General features: G+C 41.9%; 1 protein-coding gene across 2 annotated transcripts in view; it reads left to right on the forward strand.

Moving 5' to 3' along the window:
• The window catches only part of ARHGEF25 (Rho guanine nucleotide exchange factor 25), a 248,073-nt gene that overhangs the window by 38,929 nt on the left and 186,891 nt on the right, over positions 1 to 22,253 (forward strand). For both annotated transcript variants that reach the window (XM_075591563.1, XM_075591564.1), the window contains exon 2: positions 19,049 to 19,286. In XM_075591563.1, coding sequence (XP_075447678.1) covers positions 19,049 to 19,286 — 238 coding nt within the window. The remainder of the gene's footprint in view (positions 1 to 19,048; positions 19,287 to 22,253) is intronic.

Raw genomic sequence — 22,253 nt, forward strand, 5'->3', positions numbered from 1 at the left:
TTCAACTTTCATCCTTAGAAACACCACAGGCTCATTTTGGAGTTTCATTTACAGACTACGTCTCTACATCAGGCATATCGGCACCAGTCCTTTACTTAGCAGGCAAAACTTTTCATTTGTTATTGCAGGTTATCAATTTTCATTTTGCATTGCAGTTTATTTATTTTCGTTTTCCATATTTGCATTGTGTGCTTTTATATCTTTCACCCTTACTATAAACAATCACTTTTTGCCAAACAATTGCGCCTTTTTTCTTTTACTGGAATTCTTACCATTACTACATTAAAATGAATGCCATACAAGATAGTGATAACAATCTTCTCTAGTGATCTTATCACTATCTTGTATGTTATTGTCAGCATTTACTTTAATGTAGTAATTAAATGTTAGGTATTAATAGCTACAGTCATGGGCGTCCGCAGAAATTTTTTCAGGGGGGGGGGCATAATTTTAACGGCCAGTGCCCGGCGTGAAAGTGGTGGTGAGAGCACCGTGGCGAGCGAGCCCGACCCCCCCCCCCCCCCCCCGAGAAAATTTTGGGAAAAAAGTGGGCAAATGGTGCATTTTCAAGCAAATTTGAGAAAGCTTGAAGGCTAATAAAGCAATATTAAATATTAAAAAAACACCATTGCATGCAGTTGCACCACATTATTCATACACACACTCTCCTCCCCTGCATCTCCCATCTCTCTCCCCCCCCCTCTGCATCTCCCATCTCTCTCCCCCCTGCATTTCCCATCTCTCCCCCCTCTGCATCTCCCATCTCTCCCCCCCTCTGCATCTCCCATCTCTCTCCCCCCCCTCTGCATCTCCCATCTCTCTCCCCCCTGCATCTCCCATCTCTCCCCCCCCTCTGCATCTCCCATCTCTCTCCCCCTTGCATCTCCCATCTCTCTCCCCCTTGCATCTCCCATCTCTCCCCCCCCCTCTGCATCTCCCATCTCTCCCCCCCTGCATCTCCCATCTCTCCCCCCCTCTGCATCTCCCATCTCTCCCCCCCCCCCTGCATCTCCCATCTCTCCCCCCCTGCATCTCCCATCTCTCCCCCTGGCCCCCCCCCTGCATCTCCCATCTCTCCCCCCCCTGCATCTCCCATCTCTCCCCCCCTCTGCATCTCCCATCTCTCCTCCCCCTGCATCTCCCATCTCTCCCCCCCCCATGCATCTCCCATCTCACCCCCCCTGCATCTCCCATCTCTCAATCTCCCTCGCCCCCCCCCCAAGCTTCTTTGCCCCCCAACCTCCCCCCCCCCAATCTCCCTCGCCCCCCCCCCAAGCTTCTTTGCCAAATTGCCCCCCCAATCTCAGTCTCTCCCCCGCATCTCCATGCCATCTCTCCCTGGTCCCACGTGTCCCACTCCCTACCTTATGCGATAATGCGGCCACACTGCCGTCTGCCGGGGTGCAGGAGGGAGCAGGGCCAGAGGGAGAGTCTGGGTGCCGGTCCGGATGGGGAGTTACAGCTGTCAGCGCGGGAGAGCACGTGGCGGCCCCCACCCCTGCGTGACTGCTGCAGCTAGCCCCGCCTCCCATCCAATCCCGGGCCGCGGCTCAGCTGCCTCTTCCTCCCTCAGCATATTTTATTAAATTAATGCTGCGACTGCGAGGATCCAGGGGGGGCAAGCGCCCCCCCTTGCCCCCCCCTGCGGACGCCCATGGATACAGTATGGGTGTGCTCAAGACTTTTTTTGTTGAGAATTGAGAATCTGTGACTTTAGCCATTAGATTTTCCTGTTCTATATGTAGAGTTCTTCAGGAAGCACCTCTTTGCTGCAATCAGTGACAATAAGGGTACTACTACATTACATTCAAAATGATCATCTTGATTACCTTTCACAATTCTCACATGTTGAACAGGGTTACCTCTTTTTTGTTCATAGCCGTTTAACTTTACATATAGAAAATATTTATATAAAATATACTATTCTTTATGGCCACATGGATGCATGCTTGCTTGTTCATTATTTAAATAATGAACTAGTTAAAGGAGCAGTTCCCCCTTTGACATGTTTTACCCCCCCCCCCCTTTAAAAAAAAAAAAAAAAACCTTTAAAAAATTGATTTTACATATTGTATGGTGCCCTGGGGATCTTGATCACATTTACTGTAGTATAGTGCAGATTCTATACTGCCTGGTATTTGACACTGAGACATGCTTTGGGTTAGACAACTATTAAACAATTCTTGTGTAACCCTCCTTTCCCGGCTATAAAGGAGTTTGCATAGAGTTGGACATATATACATGGCAATGCTCAGTCTCTCATACTGTACCTTTTCAGGTGCTGGGTTCCTGCAGGCTGGGTGTAAATATGCAGTTACAATAATGATGGGCGCCAGGAACTTTAATAGTACAAAGTGCTTTATTCACATCCATTGATAATACTCGTCATACAAGGACATATTTTACTTCAGACATTAACTGGTGGCAAATAATATGGTTACTCTGCACTTCTTCCCCTGGTAGCTCTCACTCCTATGTACTTATGCTTGTTTTCCTTAGTATTAATTAAATTGGCAATCTCCTGCACTATTTAGTCAATAGTGCGCCATCTCAGGTGGACCCTTGTTGGGGAAAACACCATATTCTCTGGGATTGCTAACCCATTTCGGTGCACGGCATTGTTAGTCTATACTTGTTGGATCAGGAGTTTACTTAGGACCTTGTGTTGGGGCCGATCCAATTATACATGAGCTTCTATTCTGAGAACTTCCTGCTGAGCACATGCTTAGTCCTCTTCTGGCCAGAGAACAATCTTGGGCCATTACTTTAGACTCCAACAATATAGGGCACTTTCCTTAACTTAAAAAAATAAATGGTAACAGAATATCCACAATAAACATAACGGTACACACAAACCTATTTACAGGACTCACGGTGACGCTCCAGTCTGAACTATGAGGAACCTGTTTCTAGAACATTGGGGGAGGGGAGGGGTGGGGGAGGAACCAGAGTGATCCACACAGTTAACCCATTAAGGCTGTTAGCCATTTATACTAACTAGTAGTCCCTGACTGGGCTATACTGACATGGGATCATGATGCAAAGCCGGATAACTGCATTATTGGTGAATTTGTTTATTTACTGCATTTTACCTACTTTATAAACATATTACTGCCAATGTAAACGTAATGCCAGTAATATGTTTAATGGGCTACATCTTGGTAATTAAACCTTAAAAATATATTTAAAAAAACAAACATTTTTAGTGCTTATGTTTTCTGAATAGCATATGATTACAAGTCTTTTTATGTCACCCCATAGTTAGTCATAGTTTTTCTCCTTGGGAAGTTAATATGATGCAAAACAATTCAGGGTGTGTGAAAATTTGTGGCTGATAAGACAGAGCATTAGTGTCTTTGTTGACAATAAAAAAACATATTTTTTCACTTGGCACAAGTTAGAGCTGTAATCCTTTTTTGAGAAACAAGTACACTGGTAAGTTAATAAAACATGCTAAGTGGGACTGTGTCTATAATACTTTACTCCTTCCCTCTTTTTTTGATCTTGTTCCAAGTTCTTCTTCATGCTTCATCACTTTATTGTGCATCGTTCCTGTGGATTTCCTCCCCTGCTTACTTTGGCTCATGCATAGCGTTGGGAGCTGGAGTAAACCCCTTTAGGGGCTGCAAGTTGCTCTGTGCTGTATTCAATTATGAAGCAATTGCTCTGTATTCAATTATGAAGCAATAGTTTGGACAACAGGGAGGTTGTAATTGATACAAATGGCTTTAGCTTGATGCAAATCTCACATTCTTAGAAATTGGCATAGCGGGTTTACCTGCTTTCCTGACAGGTGCATTGTTGATTGTTACATATCCTACACACTATCCTACTTCCACTACCTGGAGATCTTCCCCCCCACCCCCCCACCCCTTCCCCACTAAGGATCACTGCCACATACCTACGGGGCCCAACCCCTTCCTGAGAATACCACTTCAATGTATTTAAACGAATGTCATTAGGATGAACACCATCCTCCCTGAACAAAGCTGCAGCACCCTCCTTCAGTTCTCTGTGTCTCACTGCAAAAAAAAACAATTATTTTCACAAAATTCCACACTGGGTTTCATTGCAAACTTTTAGCGGGGTAGTTACGGTGGAGTGTTTGGGGTGAAAGCCAGATTAGAATTGGCTAGGGAAATTTGTCTTGGTATAATAGTCGCTTAATTGGGAGTGAACACATTTTTCCATGACTTTGGATAGTATTGGGAGAAAAGAGATTGGCCTGTACTGTAGTTTGAGACAGTGTTTTTGTCCCCACTTTTGAAGATTGGCACAACTCTGGCAGTTTTCTAGGTCTTAGGGATATGGCCTGCAGACAGGATAGAGTTGACTATGGAAGCAATTGGTTTGGCGATGGCTGGGGCACCAAGTCTTAGGAACTTACTGTAGATTGCAGTAAGTCAGGTCCACATTGGCTGCTTAGTTTTCATTTGAAGAGCACTTGTTTAATCTCCTCTTTGGATTCTGGGACAAATTGAAAATTGTGAGCAGTGTTGGGAGGGGTTGGGGCTATAGGGGTACTCACAGAATGAGATTAATGTTTGTGGTTTGGGATGCGTTTCAACAATAAGTTAGTAGCTCACCCCACAAAGTAATCATTGAATGCATTTGCAATGTCAGTGGAGTTTGTCAGAGTAATATCCTCCTTAGTGATATTACTTGGTTGTTGATGGTTAGAAGGCTGGAATGTATTGTTGAAAACCTTCCACAAGTTAGCTGGGTTTGATGTATTCTGGAGAAGATTGTCAGAGTAATATTGTGCTTTTGCAAGTCTTGTTTGCCTTATGCACATGTTCCGCAGGCATCTGTAGTGATTAAGATCCTTGGTAATGCCAGTTACTTTGTAGTTTTTCCACAAGGCATCCCTGTACTGGTAGAGTGCTATAAGGTCAGTTGTAACCCACGGAAGGTGGGCCCCCCGTACTCTTATTCTGCGTAGTGGAGCATGGGTATCATAGAGCTTTAAGAACTCTGATTGGAAATAGTCGAAAAACAAAAAAAGGATCGAGTGGACTACCGCTTGCTATGAAAAGAAGTTGGGGAACTCACCAGAATTGAAGGTTAAAAAATGTCTTTAATGATAACTACATAAAATGACAAAACTCCTCCTCCCACATGTTTCACGCCAACTAAGCAGTTGACAAAGCGCCATAGTGGGCGTGAAACATGTGGGAGGAGGAGTTTTGTCATTTTATGTAGTTTTCATTAAAGACTTTTTTAACCTTCAATTCTGGTGAGTTCCCCAACTTCTTTTCATAGCAAGCAGTAGTCCACTCGATCATTTTTTGTTTCTGTTGCTGCCTGGATCGGAGGACACCACCAGTTTCACCATTGTTGCAGGAGGAATGGATTAGTGGTGACACCTTATGAGCGTGCGGCTCTACACCACTTCATTTGGAAGGAGACAGGGGTAAGGTGAAGCTTCTCAGGGGGTCACACAGCCTGGTGGGAATCCAACCTCTCTGGAAGTACCCCGCTTCTTATACCTTGCTTAACCCCTTGGTTTTTCTCCCCTCTCCCTGCATCTATACTTATATGTACCGGACATTGCTATTATCAATTTAAAAGACTGTTATTTGATTTCACTTACCTTTTTGCTTCTGGAGCTTATATTAGTTTTTTTGCTCTGTGGAAATAGTCGAGCGCAGAATCAGGGTCGGGAATTAAGTCGATTCTGTACCAAGGGCAGTTGGTAAGGTCAGCCAGAAACTGTTGTGGGTTAAAGTTTCTAAATGTTCTAGTGAGGAGAACTTTAGGGCTTGATTGGGGTGGTTTAATTTTCCTTACACAGTACACTATTGCATGGTCACTGAAAATGTCAGGAAGGATGCCAGAGGATTGGATTCTGCTGGGATTTGAGGAGAGAACTCAGTCTAGCAAGGAATGGTTGTGAGAGTTCAGGTTTGTCTGTGTTGGTTGGGAAATGAGTTGCGTTAGGTTAAGTGACTTGAGTTGTATCTGGATTTTGTGGTTTTTAGGGTCGAGCCAATTGAAGTTGAAATCTCCAAGAGCTAGCAGCTCTCTCTTCTCATTTAGAGAGGAAATGGAGCCAAGAAACTGGGTGATATCAGTCACCCAGATGATGAGGGGCTTTGGGGGGCGTTAGATGCCAGCAACCAAGATAGGCTTAGAAAAGGGGGGGCAGCTTTTGCCAACTAGGATTTCAAAAGATAGAAAAGCCTCCTGCTTAAACTGCAGGGGATCTCTCCAGCACTAAGAAAGTGTGGGCTGTCAGAGGGGGATCCCTTTATTCCAGTACGCAGCGGACCCTGGAACCCACCAGAGATGCATCTCACGGACATCAACCCAGACCCAGACCGAGGGATAGAGCCCCTGATAACAGGTACCTCTTTGGACTTTGGGTCAGAGGCTAGTAAGAGGCCTATCCTCCCTGCCCTGCAAATAGGGACTGGGAAGTGTAAGGCCTTACAAAGAGCTGTTTTTTTTATTTGTGTGCTGCCTTAAAGATGTGTTGTTTTTTGAAGATACGGGCAAAATAAAAGCCATTGTTTATTTCCCCAATCTATGTCTGCCTGGTTTTACCTCTTCACTTCTCTCCTACAGCCGCCATAAATGTTGTGTTATTATTATATCCTTTAATGCTTGTTAAACCACAAACTCCTAAGTGACATCCCTCCATCCTGACAACTTGAAGAAAAAGGCTAAATCTGCCATTTTCCGGTCTACCGGTGCTGCCGGTAGCCTGTACTCTCTCATCTGAAAATAAACCATAGCAGTACCTCCAATCTTCCCTTATCAGACGTGACCTCGCCAACCATTTGTACCATATCCAACCATTCACTCCACACCTGCCTGTACGTTGCCCATGTGGCCGGTGCAAAAGGTAATCCTTACCAAATCAGCTATACTTCATCTCCCAACCTCAATAACGGTATATATTTGATTCTCTGCAACTCGAGCACTTGAACTTTTAATTTACGAGATGCTCCCCACTTGCACTGGCTGTGATTAAACAACCAGCAGAAGTTATTTTCTACTACCTGTTGACGAACTTGCCTGTCCAAACCCTCCAGCCCATCTTGAAAGGGCATTGGTCTCCTGGGAGTCATAAACATTAACCACAGATCAATGTCCTGGTCCCACCTCATAGAAGGATGAACTGTCATTTTTTTTTACAAAACTGTTCGTCACATTTCCACCAAGCTAGGCCTCCATACACTTTATGGGTCTACAAATTAGCTTAAAAAATGGTTGAAACAATTCTCTGGGGCTTTTTCTCCTATAAAACTTTCCAAAATGGCAAATGCCTTCCGCCAATCCCCAAACCTCTTTTTCTCTTCCTCTTCTCCCTCATCCTCTTCATTTCCCCCCTCATCCTTGTTCTTGCTCTTATTTTACCAGAAGCAGCGAGAATAAATCAATATATTCCCTCTTATAAATCTCCTTACTTCTGCTTTTAAATGAATAGCTAACGGTCCTGTAAAGCACGTGTATATGCGCCAAACAGTCAGGATAAAGGTTTTAGATCTTACCGCACTCCTTAAGGATAATTGTAGTGGGTGCCCTTTTTCTTTGTAAGGTGCAGGCAGTTGAAGAGTGGCTGGGATCCCACTTCTGCCACGTAGTTATACTTGGAGCTGGATATCTTTTGCCGCACTGTTCTAATAAAGTCTTACACCAGACATTATAACATAATAAACTGTTTTATTTTCAGGTTGCAAAGGCACAACGTTTCGGGGATCTCCCTTCCTCAGGTGCATTCCCAAAACGTTGTGCCTTTGCAACCTGCAAATGAAACAGTTTATTATGCTATAATGTCTGGTGTAAGACTTTATTAGAATAGTGCGGAAAGAAAAAATCCAGCTCCAAGTATATGTGCCAAACCAGACAACATGCTGCCCTTATTCCCTTCTATCCTCTGTGACCACTGCCCACTATTCCCCTGCTTCGCTCCTCCCCAGTGGCATAGCTGAACATGCACGGGTCCCATGGCATTATTTTGCCGGCTGCTCGTGCGCATGCGTGATCAGCACTTGCAGACTGTGCGTGTGCGATCGGCACTTACCTGCTGCTTGTGAGCATGCTCGATCGGCATTTGCCGTTTGCTCATGCGCATTTGCGATCGGAGCTTGCCGATCGTGTATGCGTACACGCAGCCGGCAAGTGCCGCATGCGCAGTAGGCGAGCAGATCGGCAGATTTGCACATGCGCAGTCAGCAACAAATATGGTCAACCTAGAAAGTGGCCCCCACGAGCGCAGGCCACTGCTCCTCCTGACACTTTTTCTGCTTGGACAATTGTAGAGTTTTTCACCACAATCTCCTCTCTAGCAGCTACCGCCTGCCCTTCTCTTCTGCCCTCAATATCGCTGACGGTGCCTTTCTTAAACTGACAGTTCAGTATCCAAGCCCTGACTGCTAGATGTAGGTGCCACCACAGCCTTCCCCAGTACCAACTGCTCCTTGCCTTGCCTTTCCAACTGCACAGCAGATCCTTCAACCCCTTTATTCTGACATACCCTCGCTGAAACTTTCTGAGTGCCTCCGACTCTTTACATAACATTGCCCCTACAATGTCCATCCCTGTGAACCTCCGCTGGTACTTACTGGGGGTCATACTCATCGCCTGGCTGCGCAGGCTCAGCCTCCTGACCTTGCCGCTGACATTCCTTGCTCTGAGCCACTCCTTCCATCGGGTACTGGCCTGCTCTATCTGTTACCCCTTTAAGACGTTCTGCGACTGCTTCAATTATTGGTGCTCTTCTCGCCCATTCTCTGGCTTTGTTACTGGTCCCCTTCCAGCTCACTGGAATTGCTAGCCACTGGGGATGAACTCTGGGCCCTGCCGGCTGCCCTAATCATTGACTCCATCGTCTGCCTCTATGCAGCCACACCTTGCTCCCCGCTCCGGCTCCTCCTGGCTGGCCTGGATTTCATTCTGGGGCTAAGCTTCTCTGGAGAGATAGAGCTCCTGACCCTACACCACCCCCCTAAGCTCCTACCCTAATGGGGGCCCCTCCACTACCACTAAATTGGGGAATATTAGCAAACTGCTCCCTAAGCCAATCCCTTGGGCTCTTGCCTGCGCTTTGACATTGTGTAACCATGATTTAACCCACCCCCCAGCAGCAAAAGTACGAGTAATATATATTTGAATGATAAAAGTGCCAAAAGTTTTGTCAAAACAAATTAGTTGTACCGTGTTAGAGAATGCAGGAAACCACAGTCTTCGTAAACCCTTTAAAGAAGGGACGGGACATAATTTGTTTATTTATTTATTCTCTTATTTATTTATATATACAATATAGTGAAATTATTATTCATGCTTGAAATCGTCCTATCTTCATTCCCTCCTCTAGTTCATAAAGGAACTATCTACCAACGGGTGGATTTCAAGACAAGAGATAAGTGGGTTTCATGAGCCTCAGTGATTAAGCTTCGAGTATGTCTTACTAGGCCTTTCAACTTACAATACAACTACAGTAATATAACAAACATTAGTAACATAAGTGTGAAAAATATGATAATTGGGTGTAACATCAAATATAATACCCCAGTCCCTATACCTTTCTGTTTTCCTACTTGAACAGGGAGGCCCACCATGACACATTTTCTGTCTCATATTTCTGTTTAATATTTAACAATCCCTTGGTGTTATGCTCTAACACTATTAGTGGCCTATCCTAATTAATTGTCACCATCAGCTAACCATTGATACATCTCTCTTCCAAATCCCAAATGACCTATTCATCCTTGAGGTTTATAATAGTTGACATTATGTGTACTATTCTGTAATATTGGAGCCCATATAATCCCGTAACTTCCTTTTATCATAATTGTTTCTGTATTATTCTTAAGACTCAATATTATCTTTGTTAAACTTAAAATCCTTACGGCTATACACACACACACACACACACACACACACACACACACACACACACACACACACACACACACACACACACACACACACACACACACACACACACACACATATATAAAATCAGTCTATACTTTAACCTAGCAGTATATAATAATTTGCAAAAAATAGTGTGAATCTTGCTTCTTTTGTGAAGTTTTGTTGTCTTCTTTTTCTTGCTTCCAATCTGGTCTTCCATCTTTGGCTCTGGAAATGGTTGCTGTTCATCTGATGGATCTGTCCTTTATCTTTGGTTCAATTTAGAAAATTGTGTTTCTTCTTCTTTAGCCATTTCTGGATATTGGACATCTCTGGGTCCAAACAGTGTCAGATACCATGGACTTAACGTTATACTATCAGGGGGAAAAGGAAATTCTGGGTTGTCCAGTATGGGACTCCCAGGATTCCAAATGTATCCATCACCTGGGGAGAAAGTGAAGTACAGTATCAGGTTCTTGGCAGTGACCTCTGTTTGTTCATATTTACCTGCCTTTCCTTTGTATCATTGGCATTAATCTATATATACTGTGCTTGTAATAGCTTTCTTTGACTTTTGTGACCTAGAATTCTGCGTAACAAGTTTCTACACTATAATAATGATATTGTTGAATTTCTTTAAAATGTCAAAAGAACTTTATTTTTCTGAATATTTTCATAATTACTAATCATAACTACCGTACTAGTTCCCCCCCGCCCCCCCCCTCAACAAACATGTATATGCTCTGGCCATGTTAGTTGTTGTAAGATGCAAAGTTGTTTTTGTAGCTGCTGTGACCTTCACCCTTTTTAATTGATGCTGTTCGAAAATCAAACAGGACGGGTTCATTTAAGAAAACAAAGTCAGTTTCCTGTCATGAGTTTGAACAGAGAAACCCAACTAAAAAAAAAGAAACATCTCTTAAAGTCTTCCGTATAAAACAAAAAATCTTAATCGTTAATCACTATTTATTTCTAATGTCAAATTGCTTTTCCAACTATTCCTTCCATATAAACCTTTGAGCACAAGAACAAATTCACTCCCCCCTGCACCGTCGTGGTCTTGGAAGGTACCAGATGCAAGGGATCTGCTCCAGGACACTAGCTAACCACACCTGTGAATTTTTAACCCATTTTTAGTCAGCATAATACAAAAGGTAACTGATAACCATCAAAAACATTATTCTTGTTTTTTTTTTCCTAATGGCGTTAAAAGTCACACAAAAAAATATCCTCAAATTCTAGGGCCATCCGATTTTTTTTCTGTATAAGCACAGCACTGATCACGGTCTCTGATAGATGCTCCCGAAAACTGCACACAGCACCGGAGCCTGTATTAATGCTATCTTCTGGCTTTCCCATGCCCAGTGGCATATCTCAGTCCACAGTAAATTCACTGTGAATCTGGAAATCTCCCTATAAAAGATTATAAACAGGCCTAGATGTTTTAAAAAAAATAAAAAAAAACCTTCTAGAAATTCCCTTGAAAAATGAACAAAATTAACAAATCCCCCACATTTTCTCAATCCTGTGATTGAAGTGGGCCGAGGTAAAAATCTGTAAAGCTTCCATCTGATATTGGGTCAGACACTTTCTTTTGTCTAAAATTAGTACCCACCAAAAACAGTTTACTTTACCTTTCAAAACTTGTGCTTTAGATGTATTTAATTTCAGCCCTGACAGCTCTAAAACAGCACACAAAAAAAACTTGATTTAAAACCTCCACATGTTCTACTTCAGGGGAGCACGAACTTCTACTGCCGCGCCCCCGCCTGGCCTGCTCGGAGCTCGCGCCCCCCACCCTCCTACCTGGCAGCTGTGTCAAATAACGCTCCGGGGTCATGCGGCGTCATATGACCCCTGTGACGTCACATCACATGACCCAGCGGCGTCATTTGACGGCACGTTGCCATGGAGACGCGTCACAGCGCCTGCATCTCGGTAAGTTTTATTGTTGCAGAAGCCTCACGCGACCCCCTGGCATTTAATTTAAATTCCTTGGGGAAGAGTGCGGGACCTTTGGAACCGCCCGCGCCCCCCAGACATATCTCCTGCCCCCCCCTGGGGGTCGCGTCCCCCAGTTTGCGCACCCCTGTTCTACTTCATATTTTATTTGTATCAATAGATCATTCACATTTTGTAACACAGTATCTCCCACACCCAGGGGTTCCAAAACCTGTGCTAAGGTCTGGTAAAAATATGTTAATGAGCTATGGCATTATATATGTAAATACAAGTCTATACTGGGAGTCGGGTGCAAAGACATCTTAATACAATATTCTATAACCCTAATAGGCATTGTATACACTGTGTTGTACAGGACACAAAAACTGCCAAATGTCAAACATTTTCTTTTAAAACATTACATTAATAAACCAAAAATACAAGGTTACATAGGTTTATTTTGACCTTTATTACCATTGACTCCTAAATCATTCAATCTTATAGAGTGACACACTCTAACACTTAATTCCACGACATGTAATGATTATTTCTTCACACTATTTACTGTGAACGTTCTCAAAACAAATAACCAAGAAACAGAAACCATGTAAGAGAATGTCCACTTTTTTCAGTGCGGAAATTATAAGACCATCAGAAATCATACTCTTATGATTTGTAGCCAAATAATGAAATGTGATTCTAAAAAATTATACCAAAAAAAGAATATATAGGTGCGCAACCATAAATAGTGCTGTAATCGTGACAGTGCACTAAAAAATTATACCTTGTCTCTACACTCACAGTGAGAAAAATAAAAAGAGTTTCATTCTTATTCCTGAAAAAAAAAACTAATTTAATAAGACTTATTTTTTGTATTCTTATAATTGTAACTACTCTTAATACTTTATGATGTATGATTATGTATTCATTTCTTTAAAAATCAATTTAAAAGCTACTTATACATTTGAGCCCAGTTCTTTCTGGGTTAATGGTCAACTTGAATCTCTGTGAAGTGCACAAATTCCTGTGTAACTATCAGAGAAAGAGGAAGAGGGGGGGGGGGGGGGCTACTCCTGCTCTGTGGGCTGCAGATATTTTCAAGACATGAGAGATCTAAATTGCTTTTTGGTTCAGTATCAACTCCTACCCCTTATTTTCCATGCAATCTCTTTATATTTTTGGCAATCTCTTCTTCCCTTTCCACGAAGCATACTCTTTATATTGTGTTCATGATATAGTTCTAGGAATTGTGCAACAACTTCTGCTTCACATGTCCTATGCCAGCTATCCTGACATTTAGGTGTTATCATTTCTTGCTCATATATCAAGACCAGCTTGTTTACAAGCTCAAATATTCCTTTAACTTTATGAGTGCTACATTTATTTTCATCTATTTCCTTAAATGCATTCATAACTTGCTTCCAGAGAGAATTCCACAAATCTACACACCCTACCTTCTCAGGTGGTGTGAGGGAAATAGTGCTCTTATTAGACTGTCTGGGTAAGATCCATAGCAGAGACAATGCAACCAGGGGTACTTATGTATTTATTTTATTTATACAATGTTGTACCAGGAAGTAATACATTGAGAGTTACCTCTCATTTTCAAGTATGTCCTGGGCACAGAGTTACAGTAAGATGACAAATACATGGTTACATTAAGTGAACAGGGTTATACATTATGTATAAAGACATTGCATGAACAGTTTCATAAATTTTATCTTTGAAAACAGTTACAGACCAGATTAAAATATGAGACCACATTAGTTTTGAAAGAACTTAGACTGGTGGCGGCTTTGAGAGTCTCAGGTAGACGTACAGTAAGCGTGTTACAGATGTTTTCTATCTACAGTAGGTGGGGGTATTAGGAAAATCCCCGTCGACTAAAATATATCCATCCACACCGTCCTTTCATCAACTACAATCCCCTGCTTGTGAGTGCTTAACATGCACTGCAACAGACGCGGAGTGTCTCTCCTTGATCGCTTTGGCCTCTCGGTGGCCACAGATAAGTTAATCACGTTATAAGAAATCCGTCTGATATTTCATTGGTATAGTCTTATAGATCCTTCTCAAGAACTGATCTACTTCAGGAAAGTGTCTTAAATCAACTGGTGCTCTCCCGGTATACTTCTTGTTCCAATGTGTACACTTACATCAAGCTTTTGAGGGTTACCTGGAGAGTTTTCCTTGCCATAAGGTGGACCCCATCTCTGGAGCTTCCGTGTGCTTCTGCTTTCCCCACGCTGAAAGTGTACGAGGCACAGGCCTGGTTAGCTCACCAAATAAAGATGGATCTGGCTTGTTCGCCAAATAAAGATTTGCTTCTTTAGATGGGTGCAAATAAATGTCACACCTGTCAGTGATATATCAAATAGTCCACGGTCTGGTTTTTTTCTCAATTTATTTAGAGACAAATTGAGCACATCTTTTAAAGCATCATTTCAGTCAATTACATCAGGTGTTCAGGCATACATATAGAATTTGGTTAGAGAGTGGAGCATCTTCAGCTTGGTTGAAGTGAAATGATTCAGCGTTAGCTTGGTGATAACGATTCTGAATTCCATACATCCAGGTATAATCTTTATACATTTTCCTTAGCATAGCATTCACGTTTTTCTCACTGTCGGCCAAATGTCCTTAGTCAATCATCAACGTTATAACAATGTTTCTTCATTTAGCAATATTTACTTTGATTTACAAACCTCCCTTGTTTTGTCACTTACAGTACAGTAGTAATTATAGGATTAACAGTGTTCCTAATCTTTAAGACCGATCTCTATTGTATTGTTTTACTAACTAACTATTTCTAACTATCAGAATATAATTTCTTACTTAATACTGTATTCCTTATTTTACCTAGGTACATGCTGAATATATATGTACAGTATATAGACAATATAGTGAATTTATTATTCAGGCATGAAATCATCCTATTTTCAGCCGTGACGTCATCAGGTTCGGCTTCCTATAGGCCCAAGTTACACGGGAGCTTTAAACCTTGCCAAGATTCCGGCACCCCCTTTGGAAGTCTGTATCTCGGGAAGCAGGGGTTCCCAGTGCTGAATTTAGTGGGGTTCATCTATGGAGCCCCCTGCTTCCAACCTACTGTCGCGGCCGAGTTTATTCTAACATTTACCCGGTCCCGTGCGCGCGCCGGAGCCTCGGAGGATCGGTCCTCCGATCGAGGCACCCCCCTCCCCTCCCCTCCACTCTCCACCGAGTCCCCCGGAGCCCCCCACCCGCATCCCCCACATCGCGGGACACCAGGGCTCCCTTCGGGGAGCCCTGGGCACGCACGCCGTGCCCGCACGCTCCCGATGAAGCGTGACCGCGCATCGGTGACGCGCAGCACGCCGAGGGGATTCGCCATCAAAGCCGGGAAACCTCGCGGCTTGCGGCTCTAGCCGTATTAAAATAAACTTGGTCGGTACTGTATGTTAAAAATGATTAAATACATAAAATGCATGAATTCCTCCTTTAAAACTTAGCACCCTTTAGTGATTATGGGCCTCAGATTGTAAGCTCTTCAGGGCAGTGTCTCCCTGTGACTTACAGTATATTATAATTTACCTGTTGCACTTATCCCCATTGTTTGGACTTTATTTTCCCTGCATTGCACGTTTGTAAAGCGCTGCATACACTGTTGGCGCTATACAGTATGAATAAAATGATTAGACAAAAATAATGGAAAGAGCTTCAGAAAAAAAAAAAATAGAAATTGGAAGAAAATCCCTTACTTCATGCTGTAGAAAACACAGGAATGCCCTAAAGAAGAGTTGCTACAAGAGGTATCCATCCTCCAAAATAGTACAATAGAAAACAAAGTAGTCCACTGCACTGGGGTGTTTAAAAGTAGCAATAAACTCACATTTAGTCCATCAGATGGGCAGCAGGAAATGTAATGTAACACACGCGCCGTTTCAGCTCACGGTGACCCTTTATCAGTCTCTAAATAAAATGATACATACATAGAGATTGGAAAAAGCATATAAAGCATATAGTTACTGCACTATGGAAACGTAAAGGGCTATATTTACTGAGTGGCGCCATGCCATAAGACACCTTCCAGGGTCCGTAAGACAACAGTCCGTGACATTGAATGCGCCATGGGGTGTCTTATGGAATAGCAATGCTTAGACAGAATGGGCCTAAATGTTTGAAATATTACTTAAAAATACTTAAACATTTCTAATTTATATTTAAAAGAATGTGACCTATAAAATCGTCAATCCTCCCCCAAACAAGCATATTTTGGTATTTATCTAAAATCAATTTTTGGGGATTCCTGTTGTCATGGTAATTTATTTATTTATAAAATGTTTTACCAGGAAGTAATACATTGAGAGTTTCCGCTTGTTTTCAAGTATGTCCTGGGTATAGATTTATGATGACAAATACATGGTTACAAATACATACTGTAGTTACATAAAGTGAACAGGGTTATACATTATATACAAGACATTGCCTGCACAGTTAAAGATAATGTTACAGGCGTATGTAACAGTTACAGAACAGATTAAATTGTGAGACAGCTTTAGTTTTGAAAGAACTTAGACAGATGGTGGCAGTGACAGCCTCTGGCAGATAGTTCCAGTTGTGGGGTGCACGGTGAGAGGAGGAGCGGACGGATATTTTGTTGCCTTTATAAAAAATAACTTCTGGACATGAATACAGCTTCCTATTGGCCCGATATTTGTTTTCCCTGGAGGGAAATTTAAACTGTCTAACTTCATCTGTAATTATTTGGGGAACATGGGGTAAATTCCTGGAGAATCCACTGATTAACATTCTGTAAATAAAAAGGTACAAAAATGTTTTTTTTTTTAAAAACCTTTTTACTTCATTTTCATCCTAATTACTTACTTCAATGATATATTTTCCAGTAGTTTTCCATTTTTGAAAAAAAAATGGTTGTACATGTTTTTTCTGCAAATTGCCACCATAATTTTCCAGCTTTATCAGTGCCACTTTGGAACTGATTTTGCTTTCTTTTCCTCAGTTAGATAAGTCTCTGCCCACCTACCACCAATAGCTATGTGTGTGTTGCATATTGTGCAATATTTTGCATTGTTCTTCTTGCGTTAGACAGAACATTTGGGAGGAGGATTTTGGTCACGTTTTAACACACCATAATTGACATAAGGTGTGGTTTAAACCTATCCCAGCTTCATATGGCAAAGTCAGTATAACCAGCGTCACACTGATGAGAGCCAAGAGGGCGAAACAGCTGTTTTTTTTGCTGGCTATGCACTTTTTTAACCTAAGCTGTATACTACGGCAGGCATAAGCTTATAGGGGTCCGTGTTGGAATGGATTAGAAGCAAAAGGTGACATGTGTGCTCATTTGCATGTCATTACCCAGAATCCAGAGCTGTAGTGGAAGCATTGTATGCTAGGTCAGGGGAGCGCAAACTTTTCCTACGCGCCCCCCTATCTGGCCTGCTCCGGATTCGCGCCCTCCTCCTACCTGCAGCCGCTTCAGATGATGCTCCGGGGTCACGTGATGTCAGGTCACGTGGCCCACGGCGTCATTTGACGCGTCACGTAACATGACCCCGTGGCGTCATTTGACGCCGCGTTGCCATGGAGATGCGCCACAGCTTCTGAATCTCAGTAAGTTTTCCTGTTGCAGAGGCCTCACGCGATCCCCCGGCATTTAAAATGCCTGGGGAAAGAGCGCGGTACCTCAGCAATCACTCCCCCGCGCCCCCCCAGACAAATCTCCCGCCCCCCCCTGGGGGGCACGCACCCCAGTTTGCGCACCCCTGTTAGGTGATAATGCTGAAAAGCAGGGTTGCAGATCTGTCTGAGATATGAATGTGCTCACAAGTGATATTTTTATTTGGAGTTAAACATATCTTAAATTATGAAGCAACTCTGGTAGAGAACGTGTTAGATCTCTGAGTCATTTTTACATTAATACCACTTTGCAATATATGTTACTAAGTGGTATTAATGCCCCTGTGATCTGTGTGGGAAAAAAATAATCTGCGTTCTAACCATTGCAGAGGCATAATTCAGTAACTCCCCTCCTCCCAAACCTTTCCCTGTCACTCTGCGTATTTTCTTTTTTAGTTCTGTTTTTCTCTCTTCATCTCCGCCTCCCACTGAAAGCTTTTTTCCATGAAATTCCAGGCACAATCTTAGGTTATCTGGAAAGGCTAAATGAGCCTTGGGTGTAAAGTTACAGCTCATTATGGAAAATGAGTGATAGGAAAAGGTTAACCTTTTATGCTGTATGAACCTGGTGTTGTGAAACAAAGGGGTTACACACAGTGTGGTTTGGATGGTAGGTGTAGTGGAGGGGGGTTATATGCAGAGCCATCTTAATAGCATTATAGGCCCCCGGGCAAAGCAGTGCACTGGGCCCTGCCAACTCTCCGCTACAAGTCGTAATTTTTCTCCTTCTACCAAGTTAGCGGGAGATTTGAATGTTGAGGCGGGTGATCGGAAAATTAGTGTTAAATTCTGGTCTGTGCATAGATTAGCATGGGGCCCCTATGCTCGTGGCCCCCCCGGGCAACTGCCCAGCGTGCCCATGTGTTAAGACGGCACTGGGTATATGCTGTATACTGACCGATCTCGGTATACTGTATACTGTATAGTGTATGTGTTGTAAGTACGTGTAAAATGTTGCACATTAGTACCATGTGTATGTTTGGATACTTTATACGTGGGGTTACTGTCAGATAATTTCTTCTCTAGATACACAAACCTCATATTGTACATACTATAAGTTTATAATTTAACTAAATATATATATTCTGGAACAACCAATTGTGACACCCTTCAGGAGCCGGGGAAAGGGGTTACAATTACAATGAGACAGGAATAGAATGGGTACTTGTCATAGTGGTTGTCACAATTAGAAAAGCATCATAGGAAATAGTTGTGCATGTGAAATTAAGAGTGGAGAAGAAATATAGATAGCTGTGCATGACAGGAGGAGTAGCAGAATGAAAGGGATAGGTGTGAACAAGACTTGAAATATCCCCTTATCCACTTCTTTGGGATGAGTGAAAAGTTAGTGGTGATAAGCACTGGAAAGACCATGGGTGTGGAAGAACCATGTGGGCTGTAACTGTCATATATAGAGAAGAGGGACAGATGTGCATGTCACAGCAAGAAAAGGGGGATTAACATATTTTTCCCAATCTACTACTCGTGACTTGTAGCCTGCAATGTTGACCTGTTGATTCCTCACAGAGCATTCACCCTTTTGTCCACTGTCTCTCTGCAGATTTCAGATTCATGCTCTGAGGATTCCTCAGCACCTGAACATAGCAGCAATGAGGAGAATGTGAAGGGGGAGAAGATCCCAGACATAGAGGAAGAACAACTAGGTGTGGGGTTGCCAGAAAAAGGGGCCAGTCAGGGAACACCCCCTGAAAACACATGTCTAGGAGCTGGCAGGACCCGACGCCTCTCAGATTTCCGTACCTGGTTTGGAGAGAACTTTTTTCATTCTTCAGAAGAAGGTAACACGAGTTATATTGACGATAATATGGGGCTATGATCTTGACCAATCAGAAGGCTCTATTACCAAGACCTATTATTTATATACCTCACACATTGATCTTTCAGACTATGATTGGTGCAGTTCTCGTAGAAATTAAATCTGCTCTCTCACAATCCCCAGAATGTTCAATACAGCCACAGTTTAGGGGCAAGTTAAGTGGGTATTTTAATAGATATGTCACCTTTCACATATTTTAAAGACAAGCAATAGTATTCCAAACCAATGAAAAATAAAAGTATAAAAAAGGAAAATAATACTTTTCAACAACAAAAATAAAAAACAAAATCAAAAGAATAACATTATCCACACACACCTACTGCATCGATCATATGATGAAGAGTCTATATGTGAAGTTTTTAAATATTATGGGCTTCTATTCAACTTTAGGGGTATCCCCCTGACAAGACCGCTTTATTGCCATTGGCATGATAATGTAATGAGATATTAAGTATTTTAATCAACCTGGTTCTTCAGGGGATAATGTGGTTACTGTTTGTCTTAAAAATACAAGATATTGTGTTAATGACAGGTCAAGACCCTTCCCTTTGCTGTGCTGATCTACAAAGAGGGCTTAATTGGGGGTGGGGGGCTATCACTGATGGCCCACTAAAAGTAAAATGTGTGTTGTTTTGAAGGCTATCGACGATAGCCAGATACTGGGCTGTTAGCCTCAAAGAAAACTGTAACAGTCTTGAATTATCACTTGTACATCCCAGAGAGAGGTGACAAACTTAGTTGGAGGGCTTTATTAAATAGAAGAAATTATGAACCTGGCAGCAATTTATAAGAGTAACAAATATCTGTCACCGATGCAATCAGACAAATCAAATCATATTACACACGGCATGTGAAAGAAGTGCCAAAGACAGATAACTGTTTATCACCTGTTTAAGCATTAGGGAAATTAAATTATAAGGCCTTTTATATATTCGGTCAAGACTTTTTAAACGTCAAAAGAGGTTGTTTTTTTCTAAGTCATAAAACTGTCAGCCCAAGCTGATTAACGACAGGGGTGGGTTTTATGTGTGTTTCAATGCAGAAGATCTGGGCATAAATGTTGGCATGTTTGAATAGAAAATCAGAATTCAATAGAGGGTTGGGATGAGACCCAGGAATTTTCATCTTTCTACGCCAGTGACCTCTGTATAGGGATTTCTGTCTGTTTTATATTTTTATTTTAAGAAACTTTTCTGCATTTATTGTAACTCTATGTTCTTGTAATAATCTTTCTCTTTAACCTGAGCAATATATATATATAAATAAACCTTTAATAAGTAATGCTTTAGGCTCTAAATGAACTGTTTGCATGCTTTGTAGAGAGTATTTATATTTTCTGACACATTTTACTACAACAGATTTATGTATGTTAAGTGCATAGGTTTTTTTCTTTAATAAACGGGTACCTGAGACCCCGGCAGATATAGATATATATATAAAAGCAAAAAGAACGATTCCTGCGCTCCTACCAAGATAAAATAATATTCTCATGAAAAAGGGTATTTTGTTAAACCCTTTGGCCAAAGCATTTGTAAGCCTGCATGCCACTTCAAGGCATACCCGTTAATGCAGTTACCTACACTATATATATATATATATATATAGAACAAAACACAAAAAAGCGCAAGCTCCATAGCGCATAACTGTGTACAAATAGGGTGAATTTATTTAAAGGAAAGTGTCCCTAGGAGATACATTTACAGGATGCAAAAATAACACAAACATTGGACAGAATCTGTAAGGGGCGTCATCTACAGAAGTGGGGGGGGGGGGGTCCGACAATGACACTGTGCACCTGATGTGGCTGTTTGCAACTCCTGCCACGAGTCCTGCAGCGTTTCAGCGTCTCCAATGCTCAGAATACTTCCATGTGTAGTACACTGCTGGAAGTGAAGGCGGATCAGCTGAAGAGAGTATCAGGGAACTCAGGAACTCCTCCCACACGTCTGTCTAAGATGACGTCACCACGTCTCTACGCGTTTTGTCACGTTGCGTGACTTCCTCAGGAGCTGATTGGTTGGTGTAACATAGCCAGTTTATATAGGGCAAAGTCCACTTAAACACAGCAACAATGCTCAAAAAAGACTGGAATCAGCACTGCTGATTCAAAGAGAAAAGAAAGAATTGCCGGCGCCAAATCAGTCCTTTAAATAATAATAACGCCGAATAAAAACCAAACCGTCTCTTGAAAAGTCCCAAAAGTGTCCTTGAACAGATAGGCAGTGAAGGGGTCAACGAACGGCTCACGCCAAATGATAGTGCAATATGTAAAAAAGAGAGGAAAACAAACAGATAATGGTGCAACACGCCAAAAAGTTGACATTAAAACATTCAAAACTCACACATGACAAACATAACACACAATAACAGACAGACACTAGCAAGGCTATAATCCTAACAAAAAGCTATTTATTAACATTGAAATACTGGGTTCACTGCCTATCTGTTCAAGGACACTTTTGGGACTTTTCAAGAGACGGTTTGGTTTTTATTCGGAGTTATTATTATTTAAAGGACTGATTTGGCGCCGGCAATTCTTTCTTTTCTCTGTGGTTCATTTTCTGACTATACAGTCAGTATTTGCCAGGCTGCCTGCAATATTTATTTCAAGTATTGTTGTTAATATTTTTTTAGCGCTGTTTTGCACCGTCTTTTTTCGTTACTGCTGATTCAACACACATTCGAAACGGCTAGTGATAGTATAATGTTAGTGTTAGAAAAATTATAAATAATAAAAAGGCATAAAATACAAGGTGTACTATTCATAACTAACAAAAATAAACCAGTGTAAATGCTTAATTTAAATACATTGGTGATAAGTGCATATAAATAACCACTAGCAATACCAAGTGATGCATATAATAATGGTGCCCATTAATGATAACTATATTAACTATATTAACCTAAACTAATCTAATCTAATATGGGA

This window comes from Ascaphus truei, chromosome 3 (assembly GCF_040206685.1).
Source record: "Ascaphus truei isolate aAscTru1 chromosome 3, aAscTru1.hap1, whole genome shotgun sequence".
Taxonomy (NCBI): domain Eukaryota; kingdom Metazoa; phylum Chordata; class Amphibia; order Anura; family Ascaphidae; genus Ascaphus; species Ascaphus truei.